The sequence below is a fragment of the Macaca fascicularis genome, chromosome 8 (genome assembly GCF_037993035.2).
Source record: "Macaca fascicularis isolate 582-1 chromosome 8, T2T-MFA8v1.1".
Lineage (NCBI taxonomy): Eukaryota > Metazoa > Chordata > Mammalia > Primates > Cercopithecidae > Macaca > Macaca fascicularis.
In genome coordinates this window covers 45915812-45931780 of record NC_088382.1, presented here as the reverse complement: position 1 = coordinate 45931780, position 15969 = coordinate 45915812, and the positions used below count along the sequence as shown (strand labels likewise).

Here is a 15969-nt window from a genome sequence, read left to right as displayed (position 1 = left end):
CACCACAAGCACAACAGATGTGCCGCTCCCCAGCACAACCATGTTCACTGCTTCCTTCCTCAGCCTGCCCTGTGAGAGCAAGAGCAGACAGAGCAGGGCTCAGTGAAGTGAAAGGGACTGGCGGCAGCCCCGACACTTTAGACACAAATCTTGCCTGTGAAAGTGCTTCTTAAAACAAATCACATCAAAGGTAAGAAAACCACCACCAGCAAGTCAGATGAGCAGTTATGTTCCAAATGTGATGGGTTTATTTTATTTTACTCTGATGCAAAACCAAAGATTCCACTATAGCACAGAGACCAATATATTACAAGGTCATGAAAAAATGGTGTGGGACATGCAGGACGTGATGTACAAACTGGAGGGTCAGATCGTCTCCTCTAACATGACACTACACTGTCGCTGAGGAACACATTTAATAACACTGCAGAACTGAACTGAAACATGGCACAAACATGACAACTTCCAGGCATGCCTTCAAGCGCCTCCCTCAGGAGGGATTCGCAACCCCTAGACTTCAGTGTGGGGAGGATTACAATTCTTTGGAAGAATAAAAAGTTCACACTTTTGAAATTTCACAGAAGAATTTTAAGGCCAAAACACAGTGGGTTCATTTCTCTTCACTTCCAGGGACAAATCTGATGCTTTCCTCAAACCACATTAAGCTTCCAGTTCAAATCCCAAGCCAACCTTGTGACCTCCTGCACTGAAGTTCTTCCCATCGATTAAAGCTGATAAAGTCAATTTGACTCCTAGGAAGAAGAAAACACCACAATCACTTGTAACAAGTAACAATTAGATCTGAACTTTCTAGAAACAACAGATGGAATCAATGGTGTGGATTGTAGCTGGGTATAAGAGCTATAAGCAAACAGCTATTACTCAATCGGTTATTTATAACCATCTGATGTGTAATGAGGAACGCATGATCATGGCAAACTTTCTCTGAAGTTCAGGGTTAAGGGCAATGAGTGATCAACCAAACTCAAAAGGCCAGAGTGACCACATCATAGTCAGAAATACATACTTTTTTAATGAAAAAGTATTTGATCTGTTTTGTTTTCTTTCTGAACAACCAAATGTTACAAAATGGTCCGAATCAACTTACAGTGACTATAGGTTGTTCTGCAGGTTATTTTCATTTTTTTCCTCTATCGCTTTCCACCCCAGACCCTCTGTTACTAATTCCTTTACTTACCTGGTCGAAGGGTCTGAGTATAACCCAGTCCAATCAGGCTGGCATTATTTACTTTAGCCTAAGATTAAGAGATAGAATAATAACATAAAACAGTGAATTACAGATCAGTCCAATACAACTATCACTTTGTGCATCAGGTTTCCAACGCTAAAAGCACCCTAGGGCCAATCTGGAATTACTGATTTTTTTTTTTTTTTTGAGATGAAGTTTCGTTCTCGTTACCCAGGCTGGAGTGCAATGGCACGATCTCAGCTCACTGCAACCTCCGCCTCCCGGGTCCAAGCCATTCTCCTGCCTCAGCCTCCCAAGTAGCTGGGATTACGGGCATGCATCCCCATGCCCAGCTAATTTTGTATTTTTAGTAGAGATGGGGTTTCACCATATTGGCCAGGTTGGTCTCAAACTCCTGACCTCAGGTGATCCCCCGCCTCAGCCTCCCAAAGTGCTGGGATTACAGGCGTGAGCCATCGTGCCGGGCCAGAATTACTGATCTTTAAAGTCAGCAGGACTTGTATGGGTGGGACGTACCTTAAGAATGCATGCTTCAAGGCCTCCAGCAAAATTTTTAAACACTACACAACCAAACACCCTGAATTCCCTGAGATACCAGCTGACAATCTCTCACAGTGGTTACAGCATGAACTCGGGTGACAGAAAAACAGATCTAGGTTCAAACTGTGGCACTGCCAGTTACTACGTGACCTTGGGCAAGTTAGCTGACCTTTCTAAGGCTCAGTTTTCTCATCAGTATAACAGGGATGAGGATAACACTACTTGCCACATGGAGTGGTTGTGAGGGTTAAATGACATAATATACGTAAAGCCTTTAGCACAGTACATGAAATTTAAGAGCTCAGTGTTATTTTTAATAAGAGTTACTATAGCAACAGAAATAGTCATCTAATCTCATGAATTTCCAAGTAAGAAAATTCTAAGGCCAAAGTGATAAAATGACTTGAGAAGGTCAGACAACAAATATACAGGAAGAGCTTGGCACAGAAGAACCCCTATGTCCTGACTTCAAGCATAATTTTTTTTTTTTTTTTTTGAGATAGACTCTCACTCTGTCACCCAGGCTAGAGAGCAATGGTGTGATCTTGGCTCACTGCAATCTTTGCAACTGCCAGGTTCAAGCAATTCTCCTGCCTCAGCCTCCCTAGTAGCTGGGACTACAGGTGTCCCCTACCACGCCCACCTAATTTTTGTATTTTTAGTAAAGATAGGGTTTCACCATGTTGGCCAGGCTGGTCTCGAACTCCTGAGCTTAGGTGATCCACACACCTCGGCCTCCCAAAGTGCTAGAATTACAGGCGTGCGCCACTGTGCCTGGCCATATTATATTCTTTTCACTACACAATGAGCTGGCTTATTAACGTTAATAAAGAACAAGCAAGCTACACTCATATCACAACATTCACTGAAAAGTTAGACACAAACATAAGAGCAGATCCAATCTGGCAGCACATTCTTACAGAGAGAGAAGTTCTACAATCCAGCTTGTACTTAGCAGCAATGCCAAAACGGGTGTTGTTACTCCCAGCCGTCCAAGCAAGGTTTATGGATGTTTCAATCTTCTCATTAACCTTCTGGTAGATAGAACCTCCAAACTCAGTGCCGTCGTTCCTGTTTTCATAGATAAGAAAACGTCATAAATATCTAGTTTGTACCATTGTTATTATGGTATGAAAACAAATTCTAAGACTATCTAAACAAGGATCCCATTTTGTAACTATAGATTTCAGCAAATTTCTAGCATAAATGACTACTAAACAAAACACAGAACTAAATCCAGCTATGCCAGTAATGACTGCTTAATTAAAACGTAACACTTGATCCATTTACTTGGCTCCTCCACATGATGTGAGTTTCTTAAGACAATTCAATTAAGCACAAAGGCAGACACCTCAGGTAAGTATAATCTATAGGTCTCTGAGAAGTTCATAGAACTTAGAAACTTCAAAGTAGAGTTCAATAAAGATTCTGCAAAAAAAATAAAAAGGTAGAGGTACAGGAATAAAACCAATTCTGGATTTCCTTTGAAACACAATCCTACAGTTACAAAGCACCCTCCTACAATACCTAGGGTGCACTGCTCCAGCAAACCACCTTAGTTATTGCTTTCAAGCATGCCAGAGATGAGTCCTTGGGTTTTCACGGTTTTCCTGGTAATACTGTTTCATCAATTTCAGTAACTGTCTGTCTGTACCACTGCTTGCCTTTGTTTTAGCCATCATTAAGTGAATTAGAGCATCTAGCAGAGAGGAATCTGCGACAGTTTAAAAACACAGTTTGCCCTTTGCTGCTTCTTCCTGGTACAGGAGCAGCATCCAGTAGGCCCAACATAAAATACTATGTAAAAGTTCCGATTCATCCCGCCAACATGGTTCGGCCTACATAGCTGAATCCCAGGACTCTTTCAGAGCACCTGTTACTTCTGAATGCATTAGCGGTACCTGGGTTCCAACCAAGAATACCTGAAACCTCCACAGAATTACTGGGATGTCCCAGGATGCTCGAATCAATTTGGTGGTTGTTGTTGGTGACCCAAACAGACCTGCTTCCACATACTGTCAAGATAAGAGGGGAGCAGAGGAAGCAGTAACATCTCCAAAGGGTCATCTTACCATGAGGTAAGCCATGCTCTGGGCTCCCTCTATCCCAGTGGTTCTTCTACAGAGACTAGAGCTTCCTGAAGTTTGGGGTGTAGGCTGAGGGGCCAGTGACCACCAGCAGCACAGCCTGCACACCACATGCACCAGCCTCCTGGCAAGGTTTTGCTATGAGGATAGCACCACAAGGATGGATATTCACCAAGACATGCTAAATCTAAGCACCATCACCTCTCAGTATGCTAATGGCAACAATCTTTTGGGCAACTGCAATGACACTAAGGAATAAATTATAAACACTCACACATGTGTGTGCAGCTGGAAGTCTGCAGCCTTGTAACCCAGGGCGAAATTATTCTGTGACAGTTTGGATTTGGCTGTGTCAAAACTCATCTGATAGCCAGCAAGCCACCCTTCGAAGGCCAACACAGCCCAGCCATAGATGGTTGGTCCAGAAAAATCTATATCAACATTACTGCCAACACTAAAACAATCCCGTTTATAGGAAGCCTTCAATTTCCCACTCTTCTTTCTGCAACAAACCAACAAACAAACAAAAATGATGAAAACAACATGAGTTTTTACTATTGTCTAAGAATTTTTGGAGTAAGATCCTCTCTCTCATCTCCCAGTGTAAATATTGTTTTGCTACATGCCACATATATATTAAAAACATTTCAAATGACCTAGTTCTACAAATATATTACTCATTATAAGTTCAAATGACAGGATACTTCATGATTTATTTCGTAAAGGCATGAACAGAAGTACAAGAATGAGTAAGAGGCTGGGCGCAGTGGCTCCCATCTGTAATCCCAGCACTTTGGGAGGTCGAGGTGGGCAGATGACGAGGTCAGATTGAGACCATTCTGGCCAACATGGTGAAACCCCGTCTCTACTAAAAATACAAAAATTAGCTGGGTGTGGTGGCACACGCCTGTAGTGCCAGTTACTCAGGAGGCTGAGGCAGGAGAACCGCTTGAACCTGGAAGGCAGAGGTTGCAGTGAGCCAGGATCATGCCACTGTACTCCAGCCTGGTGACAGAGCAACACTCCATCTCAAAAAAAAAAAAAAAAAAAAACAAGAATGAATGAGACACTTCACTGCCAAATTAATAATCTGAAGATGTACATATACAGACGTATGAGAAGCCAAATCTCTTTAAATGTTTCCAAATGCCAAATGCCACAAAGAGTTAATCCCCAATACACATTATTAACCTATCATGGAGAGAAGTGTGCTTTTATGAAGGATGATATCAAAAAAATGAAATTAGGCCAGGCACGGTGGCTCACACCTGTATTCCCAGCACTCTGGGAGGCTGAGATGGGTGGATCACAAGGTCAAGAGATCGAGACCATCCTGGCCAACATGGTAAAACTCCGTCTCTACTAAAAATACAAAAATTAGCTGGGTGTGGTGGTGCGTGCCTGTAGTCCCAGCTACTTGGGAGGCTGAGGCAGGAGAATTGCTTGAACCCAGGAGGCAGAGGTTGCAGTGAGCTGAGACAGCGCCACTGCACTCCAGCTGGGGCGACACAGCAAGATTCCATCTCAAAAAAAAAGAAAAAAGAAAATAATATTTGTCCGAAAGATAACTGAGGTGTGTGACAGAAAGAACACACCTGTTGTTACGGCTGAGACAAATGTCACTTTGCATTCACCTAGCACCTCCATCCTTCAGATAGCATAGACCCACATTAGGCAGATAGGAAATGACACAATCCCCCTTTTTTCACATGAGGAAATTGAGGCCAAGACGTTGGGGGATTTACAGAGGCTAAGAAATCAAGTAGGCAGCAGAACTAATCATTATAGCATTTGAGAGCCAGGAGATCACCCTCTTAAGAAATTAACTTTTCAGCACCATAAGATAGGGTGAGAAAAAAAAAAAAGGAATTAACTTTCTTTTTTTTTTTTTTTTTTTTTTTTTTTGAGAGGGAGTCTTGCTCTGTCACCCAGGCTGGAGTATAGTGGCGCGATCTCAGCTCACTGCAAGCTCCGCCTCTCGGGGTTCACACCATTCTCCTGCCTCAGCCTCCTGAGTAGTTGGGACTACAGATGCCCACCACCACTCCTGGCTAAGCTTTTGTATTTTTTAGTAGATATTTAGTTTCACCTTGATAGCCAGGATGGTCTCGATCTCTTGACCTCGTGATCCTTCCGTCTTGGCCTCCCAAAGTGCTGGGATTACAGGCGTGAGCCACCGCGCCCAGCCAAAAGGAATTAACTTTTTCAGCAGAATACCACGTCCATCAAACTTCAGAATTGCTTAAGATTCATCTATGGTCTCAAGACTCTCCTAGCTCCTAAATTTTTTCTACTATGTGTCTCTCTGAAATAGATTTATACATTTTTGTTCATCTATTCAGTTTTCAAATTGTTCATCCTGCCTTGGGGGGGAGGGATCTTCCTTTATCTGTACTACATATACAAGGTCTCCAATATTCCTTATAGCAACCTTCTAAGTTCTTCCTGCCTCTGAACTTTGTACTATATCTTCTTATTCTAAAGTTCTCTACCCCTTCAGCCTCCAAAAACATTTCAGGAAATAGGATTTGAACAATTACCCTGTGTTCGGTACAAATATGGTATCAAGAGTCAGTTTCAACCCTTCAGCCAACTGAAAAACAAAGATTTAAAATAAATAATTAGTAATTTTCAATCATTTATCCAACTGAAGAAACCAATACTAAAGTCTCCTCTAAGTTCTTTAACAAAAAAAAGAAGTCATTCAAGAAAGCAAAATATTAAATTATGTAATAAGTGAGCTCTCCATCCTCCTGTCCCCTCACCCCAGCCTTCATCATGGTTCTCTCACCAAAAAATGGGGCAAATCCTATTTTAACAAGTTACATAAAATACAGTTCAAAACCAAACAGAATTCTCATACAACAAAATCATCTTGATACCTTCTTGAAAGAGTGGCAATGAGATAACCTGACATTTAACAAGCAAGCTAAGTCATTTTGCTCAGTTTTGCATGTACATTATCTATACATGGCGTCTATATCAAAAACAGTGCCCTGTACAGAGTAGGCACTTGACAAATATCTAATAGATTTTCTCCTTGAAAACATGAGAACATTTTAGAAGAATTTTTCTGTCAAGCCAATTTTACAACAATTACAAAACTAAACCAAATTTCCGCAAATAGTTTGTTCTACCCAGGAGAAGCTCAGCTGTGTAACACAGAACCAGTCAGAACAAAGATGTAATGTAATAATCAGAGTAGTCACAAACAAAGCCTTATTTTCTAGAAACATAAGACATCAAAAAAGGCCACATGCAGAGAAAAAATATGGCTACTAGATAGGTTGTAAGATCTCTTTTGATTATATTTGAGGTATGTTCATCATTCAGTCTACAAGATAAATTGAACCTATGAATAACTTCTAATGCTTTCTCTTACCTTATTCTCCCAAGAGATTTCTGTCCCTAGAGTATTGTCCGTGTTCCATTTTTGGGTGAAGGTAAGTCCATAGTTACAGACCTTATATTTGGTTTCTAGGTTGCCTGATGCTTTCCCTGTATCAGTGTAAGCATGACCAGAAGTAGAAAATTCCTGGTAAGCAAGAAAAAATAATTACTTTAAAATTAGCTCATCAAATAGAAAATACTCACTTTGGAAGGCAGTGTTCAATGCATCAGAAACAATACCATTTACTGTTTGCCACAGCCCTATTCTAGAGAAACTTCTTTCCTCCTTTCCCCTTGCTTTTCCAGTCCCTAAATATTTTAACCAGTTCCGCCAGGCGCAGTGGCTCACGCCTGTAATCCCAGCATGTTAGGAGGCCAAGGCAAGTGGATCCCTTGAGTCCAGGAGCTCGAGATCAGCCTGTGCAACATGGCGAAACCCCATCTCTACAAAAGATACAAAAAATTAGCCAGGCATGATGGCACACGACTATAGTCCCAGCCTGAGTCCAGGAGGCAGAGGTTGCAGTGAGCCGAGATCATGCCACTTCACCCTAGCCTGGGAAACAGAGTGAGACCTGTCTCAATACCAGTTTCAGATCTTTCCATTATTCTACTTCTCTTACTGATATTTCTTTTTCCATATACTCTCTTACTAAATGGAAATCTTAAATTCTCTCCTTTAAAAAAGAGGTATCTTTACTGAAAACAAATGCCTTTACTAAAAAGACCAAAAATATTGCATCTTAAACATTTTACTTTCATGACCTAAAAAAAGATTATCGGTTCTCTGCTATATGTTTCAAACTATCAGTTAATTTCAAGGTCCTTAAAAATTCCAAAATACTGCCCTCTTCCTTTTTAATAGGGTCAACACTTTACTACTTCCTTTAAAAAAATATGTATTATTTTATTGTGGTAAATACATTTAACATAAATTTTACCATTTTAATAATGTTTTAAGTGTACAGTGAAGTGGCATTAAGTACAGTCACACTGCTGTGAAAACTTTAACGCTTTTGTGTGCAAAACCGCAAAACTTCTGCTTAGACAATTTCAATATTTGAAAGTACTACCCATTTTTCAAAATAAAGTGGAATGCTATAATTTATCCTTCTTTCCCCCTTTATATCCTGTCTACCTTTAAGAGTGCCTTCTATCAAACAGTTACTATGAATGATTTAAAATACATCCTTTGCCCTAGTTCAGTGTCCTTTAAGTCATATGACAATAAGCAATTAGAAATAGACCTCCTTCTGCAGAAAGCAGTCAGCACCTGTCACTGACAATCTATGAACTGTCAAGAAAAAACATTCTGATTGGTCCTGTTTTAGGGAGCATTTCTGAAATCCTGCCAACAGTAATGAGATGCTGCCAACCCTGACCAGTCTTTTTCACTGCCTGCAACATGAATCCTCTCCTTAACAAATACCCTGCCCCCTACCTCTAGTTCTACAGGCAGATGAGACAACTGGGAAGCTATGATCTGTTTATCAACACCACACAGAATGGTTTCAAAGACAGTATCATGCTGCACATTTAGGGGAAGGCCTTAGTAAGAAAATGATAACGTGTTAATCATGTTTACCTGTTCACATAATTATTTTAATGTGACAATCATTTTTCTTTTAGTAGATCCAACTATCTAGTGTTTTATTTTTTACATTTACTTTTCACAAACTTGACAAGTATAACAAATGCAAATCTTAATTTTGGTGTTAGAAAAACCTTATGGACAAAATTAAGGTAGAGGGGTAGTCTACATTTCTCCCTTGTCAGCATCAATTCTTAGTTTGAAGGTCTGTCACAAATCTAAAATGCCACAGGTACAAATCTCAAAAACAAAGGCTAGAATTGTTCTAAGTTGAGTTCCAGGCTCATGATTCACAATTCAGTTTGTGGCCAATTTCATAATTTGTTCAAACAAGTGCAAAACACATTTGTAACATGCATATAACATGCATATAGCTCTACATTAAATGCTTAGTAAGCAACAAAACAAACAAAAATGTTACTGTGAAGTAGATGGCATATGAGAAAAATATCAAGACACAATCTAAGAAATTTGGAACAATGATTGAAATTTATCCTAAATCAATACCAGAAACCAAAAGCAGCCATAAAAACAAGCATACAAATAAGCTTTTTTTTCTTACCATCTGAATGAATATTACCACACAACAGCAGCATGAAAGGGAGATAAAATTTTAGTTGATAATTTTTGCAACACAAACCTAACGAGCAAATTCTGGAACCTACACAAAGTGAGTATGATTCTTCTATTTTAACAGAACTATATACACAGCGTGCCCATCTTAGTAAGGTAGGTGCATATATATTTATTTACTCTAGAGAAACCCAGGGAAAGAATGATGGTCACGAACCATAATTATATGCAGTATCATTAGAATTCCACATGCCTTTGTCCTTCTAATTATACATCCAGAAATAAAATCTGCATGGGTTTGAATGGATAAATACCAAAAACAATGCAGCCAATGAGAAGAAATCAGAGTAAGATGAATCAAAACTTAACCTACTAGCTGAAATTTACTGAATAAAACCAATTTTGTTTGTTTGTTTTGGAGACGGAGTCTCGCGTTGTCGCCCAGGCTGGAGTGCAGTGGCGCGATCTCTGCTCACTGCAAGCTCCATCTCCCAGGTTCACGCCATTCTCCTGCCTCAGCCTCCCAAGTAGTCGGGACTATAGGTGCCCACCACTACGTCTGGCTAATTTTTTGTATTTTTAGTAGAGACAGCATTTCACCATGTTAGGCAGGATGGTCTCGATCTCCTGACCTCGTGATTCGCCCACCATGCCCGGCCCCTTTTTTTTTTTTTTTTTTTTTTTTAAGACGAAGTCTCACTCTGTCACCCAGGCTGGAGTACAATGGCTTGGTCTCGGCTCACTGCAACCTCCACCTCCTAGGTTCAAACGATTCTCCCGCCTCAGCCTCCCGAGTAGCTGGGACTATGCGCGTACCACCACACCCAGCTAATTTTTGTATTTTTAGTAGAGACGGGGTTTTGCTATGTTGGCCAGGCTGGTCTCGAACTCCTAATCTCGTGACCCGCCCACCTTGGCCTCCCAAAGTGCTGGGATTACAGGTGTGAGCCACCATGCCCAGTCAAAAGCTATTGTTAATGATACTTTGAAAATATGCCAACATAGCCTTTACTATAGTCTTTACTTCCAATAAAAAATACTTTATAAACATAAGTTAAAAACTGTAGAATAATGTACATGCATACATGCAGAAATACATTTTATATATTTTGTTTCTACTAATCATAAAGGGGCAAAGTAAAGTTAATTTGTTTTTGTAAAAGCTTAATAAAATTTCCATGAATCCATTATCATAGAAGTAAGGTTTTTGGTGCCCATATACATATTCATGAAAGTATATATTTTTTGACATTTCTTGACCCATGTCAAAAAATATATATTCTACATTTTCTGAGTGAAAGCTGTAGTATACTCTGAGAAACACAAAAGGTCTCTTCAAGAATTCAACTTGGTTGTTTATTTTAATTGGCTAAGAATGCTGTTTGGAATCTGAGAGGACAAAGCTGTGGGTAAGACAGCATGGTGCTGGTTCAAGTAACTAAACTGTCATGATTTTACACAGATTCCTTTAAGTTAATTATGTTACATCCATTAAAAATATATTAGATACTCACCACTCCACTACAAGACTTGGTTTTCAGGTCTATCTTGACCATGCCAAAGCCTATACACGCACACACAAAAACACAGTAATGTACAAAATGTGACATTCACTACAGTTTTTGCAACTCAGAAATTATGAAATAGCCTATAGTACCTTTCATATGAAAAATGTATTCATATGAAAAATTTCATTAGGTGAGAGTTCCTCAAGAAACTGAATTATAAACAAATAAATTCAGTATAATTTTCAAGCCCTTAAAATGAATAAAGATATACTTTTAAAATGTAAGTTAAAGAAAAAAATAAATGAAAGGAATATGCACTATTCCAAGAATCAAAATTGCTGAAAATAGTGTGCTGCTGTATATATTGCTCAAAATATACAGCTAACATTACTAGTTAATAAGAAAAAATCAAATATGTACAGCACAAAAATTTAGGTTAAATTTTAAAACCTAAAAAATAATATTTAGGATCACAATACACATTACTTCAAATAAGTCAAAAGTTATGTTGTCACTTTCATAAAAACAATGCCATTGTTTGGAGGGAGGAAAAGTATTACCCCTACTTTAATTGTCCCCAGGGCTAGACAAAGAAGACATAAATGTTATATATATTATTCTACATTACAGGTAACATTAAATATGGACATATATATCCATCTGTATATGTATATAATTGCTTTTAACGCTTGAAAGGGGTTCTACCTCTAAAGAATGAGGTCTAATAGCCTGTTAATAGTTATCCCCTTAAATCTTGTGAAGTGGATTAATGCTGACTTACCCTTATTTTACTAGCACAGTATTTACACACAGTAGGCATTCAACACTAACTTTTACCCCAAATTGTAAAGTTACAATAGCATACTTACCATATCCTTTGTTGAAGACATCCTTAGCAGCCTTTCCTAGGTCACAGTAAGTTGGTGTGTTACACATATCTTATAAAGAAAAACAGGGCAAAGGAATAAAAATAACCATTTAGTATTTATTCACCCACAGTTCTGCTGTTTCATCCTATGAGAAGAAGTATACAGTGTTCTCTTCCTTTGTATCATTGATGCTTTAACGCAATCAAAGGTATGAGATGGCAATCTGCTCCTTAAAAAATAGAGCTTTCCAGAATACTGAGAATAAAACAGTTTTCCCGTGAGATTCAGAGGTCATCTTTCTGATTGCATTTCAAAGAAAAGTAAGTTCTTACAGGATGAAAAAGATGCTATGTTAAACTGGACTTCTTTTAAAAATATATGCAAAATTTACCTTAGAAAAATCTCTCTCAGGCTCTTATGAAACCAAAGACCTGTATAAGACAACAATGGAAATTTTTGAAGAAACTGTTAAAAGATGCAATCAAAATCCTCAGGGTTAACATTTTTCTCCTCTGAAATTCAGTTCTTAAAATAAGAATTTACCATATGAATTGAAGTGTATTCATCTAGAATATATTTTCTCTCAAAGCTCTTAAAAGTGCCATAATTTTACCCATTAACCAGAAATATGATAGATTCTACCTGCAGCAACCTGCTTACCAAAAGTGTAGTAAACTCTGAAGTTAAAGCCTTCAAAAATCTCAGGTGCCTTGGGTTTTCATCTTGCCTACTAAAAATTTGCCCAGGTTTGCTACTGGTAATATGACCCTCACATCAAATTCTGAGAGCTATCAACACTGCTGAATATCTCATTCCTTTGCCCTCTTTGTATCATGGGAAATCTTCCTGCAGCAGGTTCTTCTGTATTCCTCTAGCAGACTCAAAAGCTATGTCTAAGCAGTTACAGAGCCACCTCTAGCAGTGCCATTAGCCCATAGTCAGAAAAATCCAGAGTATCAGCTAGCCCTTGCAATTGCTATGCCTGAATGATCTACATATTTAAGCTCGTATTTATTTATATATAGCCCAGCTCTTAATCTAGACTCCTGCTAAGCTTCTGCCTACCCCATCATACCAAACATATAGATATGATGCACTTAAATGGGAATGCATTTAAATTTTGTTCCTTAACATAAACCTATCAAATATGACAGACACTATGATATAAAGAGACTAGTATAAAAAACTAAAAAGGAAAAAAAATGAAAGAGCAAAGGGTACTATAAATATACTGACTCATTCCATAGTAAAACTTTGCTCTAAGCTACAAGGTTTCATAATTCACTTACGGAACGATTATTTTACAATTCAATCCTTTGTACTAAAGTGATCAATTCTAGCCTTTTTATATTATCCCAATTGCAATTTGATATTACTCTTTATGATTACAACGGATGTTGATATTTGTTGAAATTTTATCCAGTATTATCCCAATTGCAATTTGATATTACTCTTTATGATTACAACGGATGTTGATATTTGTTGAAATTTTGCCAGAAGTCTGTAATTTGGGAGGTAAGTATAGAAATGCAGGCAGTATATATTGAAATAGAAATGTTAAAGCTTTACAGTCTGGTTTTTCATACTGCCGAGAAAAGATACACTTAAGTGTTTAGAAGCACCATATATACGTCTAGGGACTATTTAAAATATTTCAGCATATTGTTGTTTTTCAAAACCAGTACCAGATACTATGCAAAAGTCACGTAGCTGGTTTAGTTTACTAACTGACCTCAATTCTGCCTAGTTCAAGCTTTTTCCGGCCTATGACTCTGATGGGAAATGCACTGCTAGTATGATCAAGCAAAAATCGAGAACAGAAACTTCATGTTCCTCGAGAGTAAAGCTACAACCACACGTCTCCACCAGCTCTACAGAATGCACCTGCCCATAGATGTGCACAATGCACAGAGGCTGCAGGAGACGCAGACGGGGAGAGGCGTTAGCCGGGTACTACTGGTTTACAAAGCCACTAACTTGACAGCCAGTACAGAGCCCGTTTCGTTCCTCGCTTCTCCGTTTTGAATTGCACGCAGGGCACCCTCCGTCGGCCGTAAGGAGAGGAGGACTGGCCTGATGCTCCACAGCAATTCCGGAAGGCAGGGGCGGGAGGGGGACGGGTGTGGGGTTCGAGGATTCAACTTCCCTAGAACCGATCTCCTTTCTAGCTGACCCCTGGGAGGACAGTGCGGTCCACACGCCGGCGGGGGAGGTCGCGGCCCGCGCCCGGAGGCCACTTGCCCCGCCGTGCTGCGGCTTCATCGCCTGAGGTGGCCCGGGGTGGGTCCCGGCGGGAGCCAGCGGCCCCGGTCCGCCGCGCCCCGCCCGGCCCGCGCCCCAGTAGCCTGCTCTCTGCCCACAGAGCCTCCGTTAGGGCCGCCTCCCGCCTGGCACTATGCTCGGCCGTGGCCCACCGCTCTCCGGGCCTGGAGCCCACGCGGCCTCGGTTCTCCTCACCTCCACCCCGAGGGCCTGTCTCCGCTCTGCCCGGGCAACGCTGAAGGTCTTCAAATCAACGCCGTCCGCGCCTGCGCGGCCTCGCACCCCCAGCTGCGCCTGCGCGCCGCGCCTCCACCAGAGCGCCAGTGCGCCGGCGTGTTGAGCCACGGTCGCGCGCTACGGAGCAAGGCGCGGAGACGAACAGCCGGGCAGAGCCAGCACCACCAACTGTCCGGCTCCGCGGCGCGCATGCGCAGGAGGGTCCGGTGTGCACAGTGGGGTTAACTGGAGGCGCAAGAGGCCGGGGACCGCACCTGTGCCCGCGAGGGGACTCAATCTCGCGAGAATGCGCGAGGTTGCTAGTTACTGTTGCCATGGGCGCGGCCGCGAAAAGGCGGCGGTGTGCCGGATCCCTGGTTGAGGCATGACGCAGGCCGGAGTGTAGTGGCAAGATCTTGGCTCACTGGCGCCTCGACCTCCTGGGCTCAAGCCATTCTCCTGCCTCAGCCTCCTGAGTAGGAGGGTCCACAGGCGAGCGCCACTACTTCCGGCTAGTTTACTTTTTTTTTTTTTTTTGTAAAGACAGGAATCTCCCTGTTTCTCAGGCTGGTCTTGAAGTCCACGGCATAAGTGATCCGCCCTCCTGCGCCTCGCAGAGTGCGGGGATCACAGGCCTGAGCCCACCCCAGCCCCTTATGGGAATTTCATTTCAGACTGACCAGGCTTCAAGAGTGTCACTCTTAGGTCATCTCTTAAGGATGAGAATACATAGGTCCCAAGGGAGTAAGTGATTGATTCAAGATCCCACAAGTAGTGATCAATCTCTCTGATGTGAAGGTAGCCTTTTCTCTTTAGTGAGTAATCTATGGGAGTGATACTTTGAAACCATATGAACATCCTCAACGGTCCATTGATCATTTCAGCCTGAATCAATTATTATTATGGTGGTTCAATTATTATTATGGAGTTTGAGACAAGCCTAGGCAATATGTTGAACCCCTAGAGAGATGATAATTCCAAGGGGAGAGGATGTGGAGGAGAAAAAGCTCTTCCGTAGAGGAGAAGACCAACTAATAAAGGTAGAATAGATGATAGATACAGAAAATCATCATCTTGGAACCACCATAATAATAATTGATTCAGGCTGAAATGATCAATGGACCGTTGAGGATGTTCATATGGTTTCAAAGTATCACCCCCACAGATTACTCACTAAAGAGAAAAGGCTACCTTCACATCAGAGAGATTGATCAAACGGGGGATGGTAGGGACTGACATATGCCCCCGGTGTGAGGCACAGAGAGGGACACAGAGATAATATTCTAGTAAAAGTGTGTAATTTGCCTCTCTTCACGACGAAACAATCAGGCAAATCCAAACTGAGAGACCTGCAAGACAACTGCCAGTCTTCAAAAATGTCCGTTTCTTGAAAGATTAAGAAAAAGGCTAATGAACTGCTCTAGATTAAAGGAAGCCAAACACGTGACACTAAAAGCAATGTGTGATCCTAAATTAGACCCTGAATAAAAACCAAACAAACAAAACCAGCTACTGAGGAGTTATTGGGACAATCGGGGAAATTTGAATAGAGAGTAGATTATCATTGCAACAATGTAAAATTTTCTGAGGGGGCCCTGGGTGCAGTGGCTCACGCCTGTAATCCTAGCATTCTAGGAGGTCGAGGGGGGCGGATCACTGGAGGTCAGGAGTTCCACACCAGCCTAGCCAATATGGTGAAACTCCATCTCTAGTAAAAATACAG

At 41.0% G+C, this 15969-nt stretch overlaps 1 protein-coding gene across 7 annotated transcripts; it reads right to left on the bottom strand.

Annotated features, from left to right (window-relative positions):
* Positions 1 to 225: 225 nt before the first annotated feature.
* On the bottom strand, positions 226 to 14282 carry VDAC3 (voltage dependent anion channel 3). 7 transcript variants are annotated; one of them, XM_065519166.1, is made up of 10 exons: positions 13746 to 14282; positions 12160 to 12199; positions 11769 to 11837; positions 10906 to 10955; positions 7220 to 7372; positions 6378 to 6430; positions 4112 to 4339; positions 2671 to 2821; positions 1199 to 1256; positions 226 to 752 (listed from the first exon to the last, which is right to left on the bottom strand). In XM_065519166.1, exons 3-10 carry the CDS (start codon positions 11833 to 11835, stop codon positions 661 to 663), a joined length of 852 nt encoding a protein of 283 aa, XP_065375238.1. In that variant the 5' UTR covers positions 11836 to 11837; positions 12160 to 12199; positions 13746 to 14282; the 3' UTR covers positions 226 to 660. The 7 variants fall into 7 exon arrangements, with proteins under 7 accessions (XP_065375238.1, XP_065375239.1, XP_005563269.1 ...); XM_065519167.1 differs by having other exon boundaries at positions 1195 to 1256; positions 14226 to 14282; XM_005563212.3 differs by having other exon boundaries at positions 14226 to 14282.
* Between the last annotated feature and the right edge of the window lie 1687 nt (positions 14283 to 15969).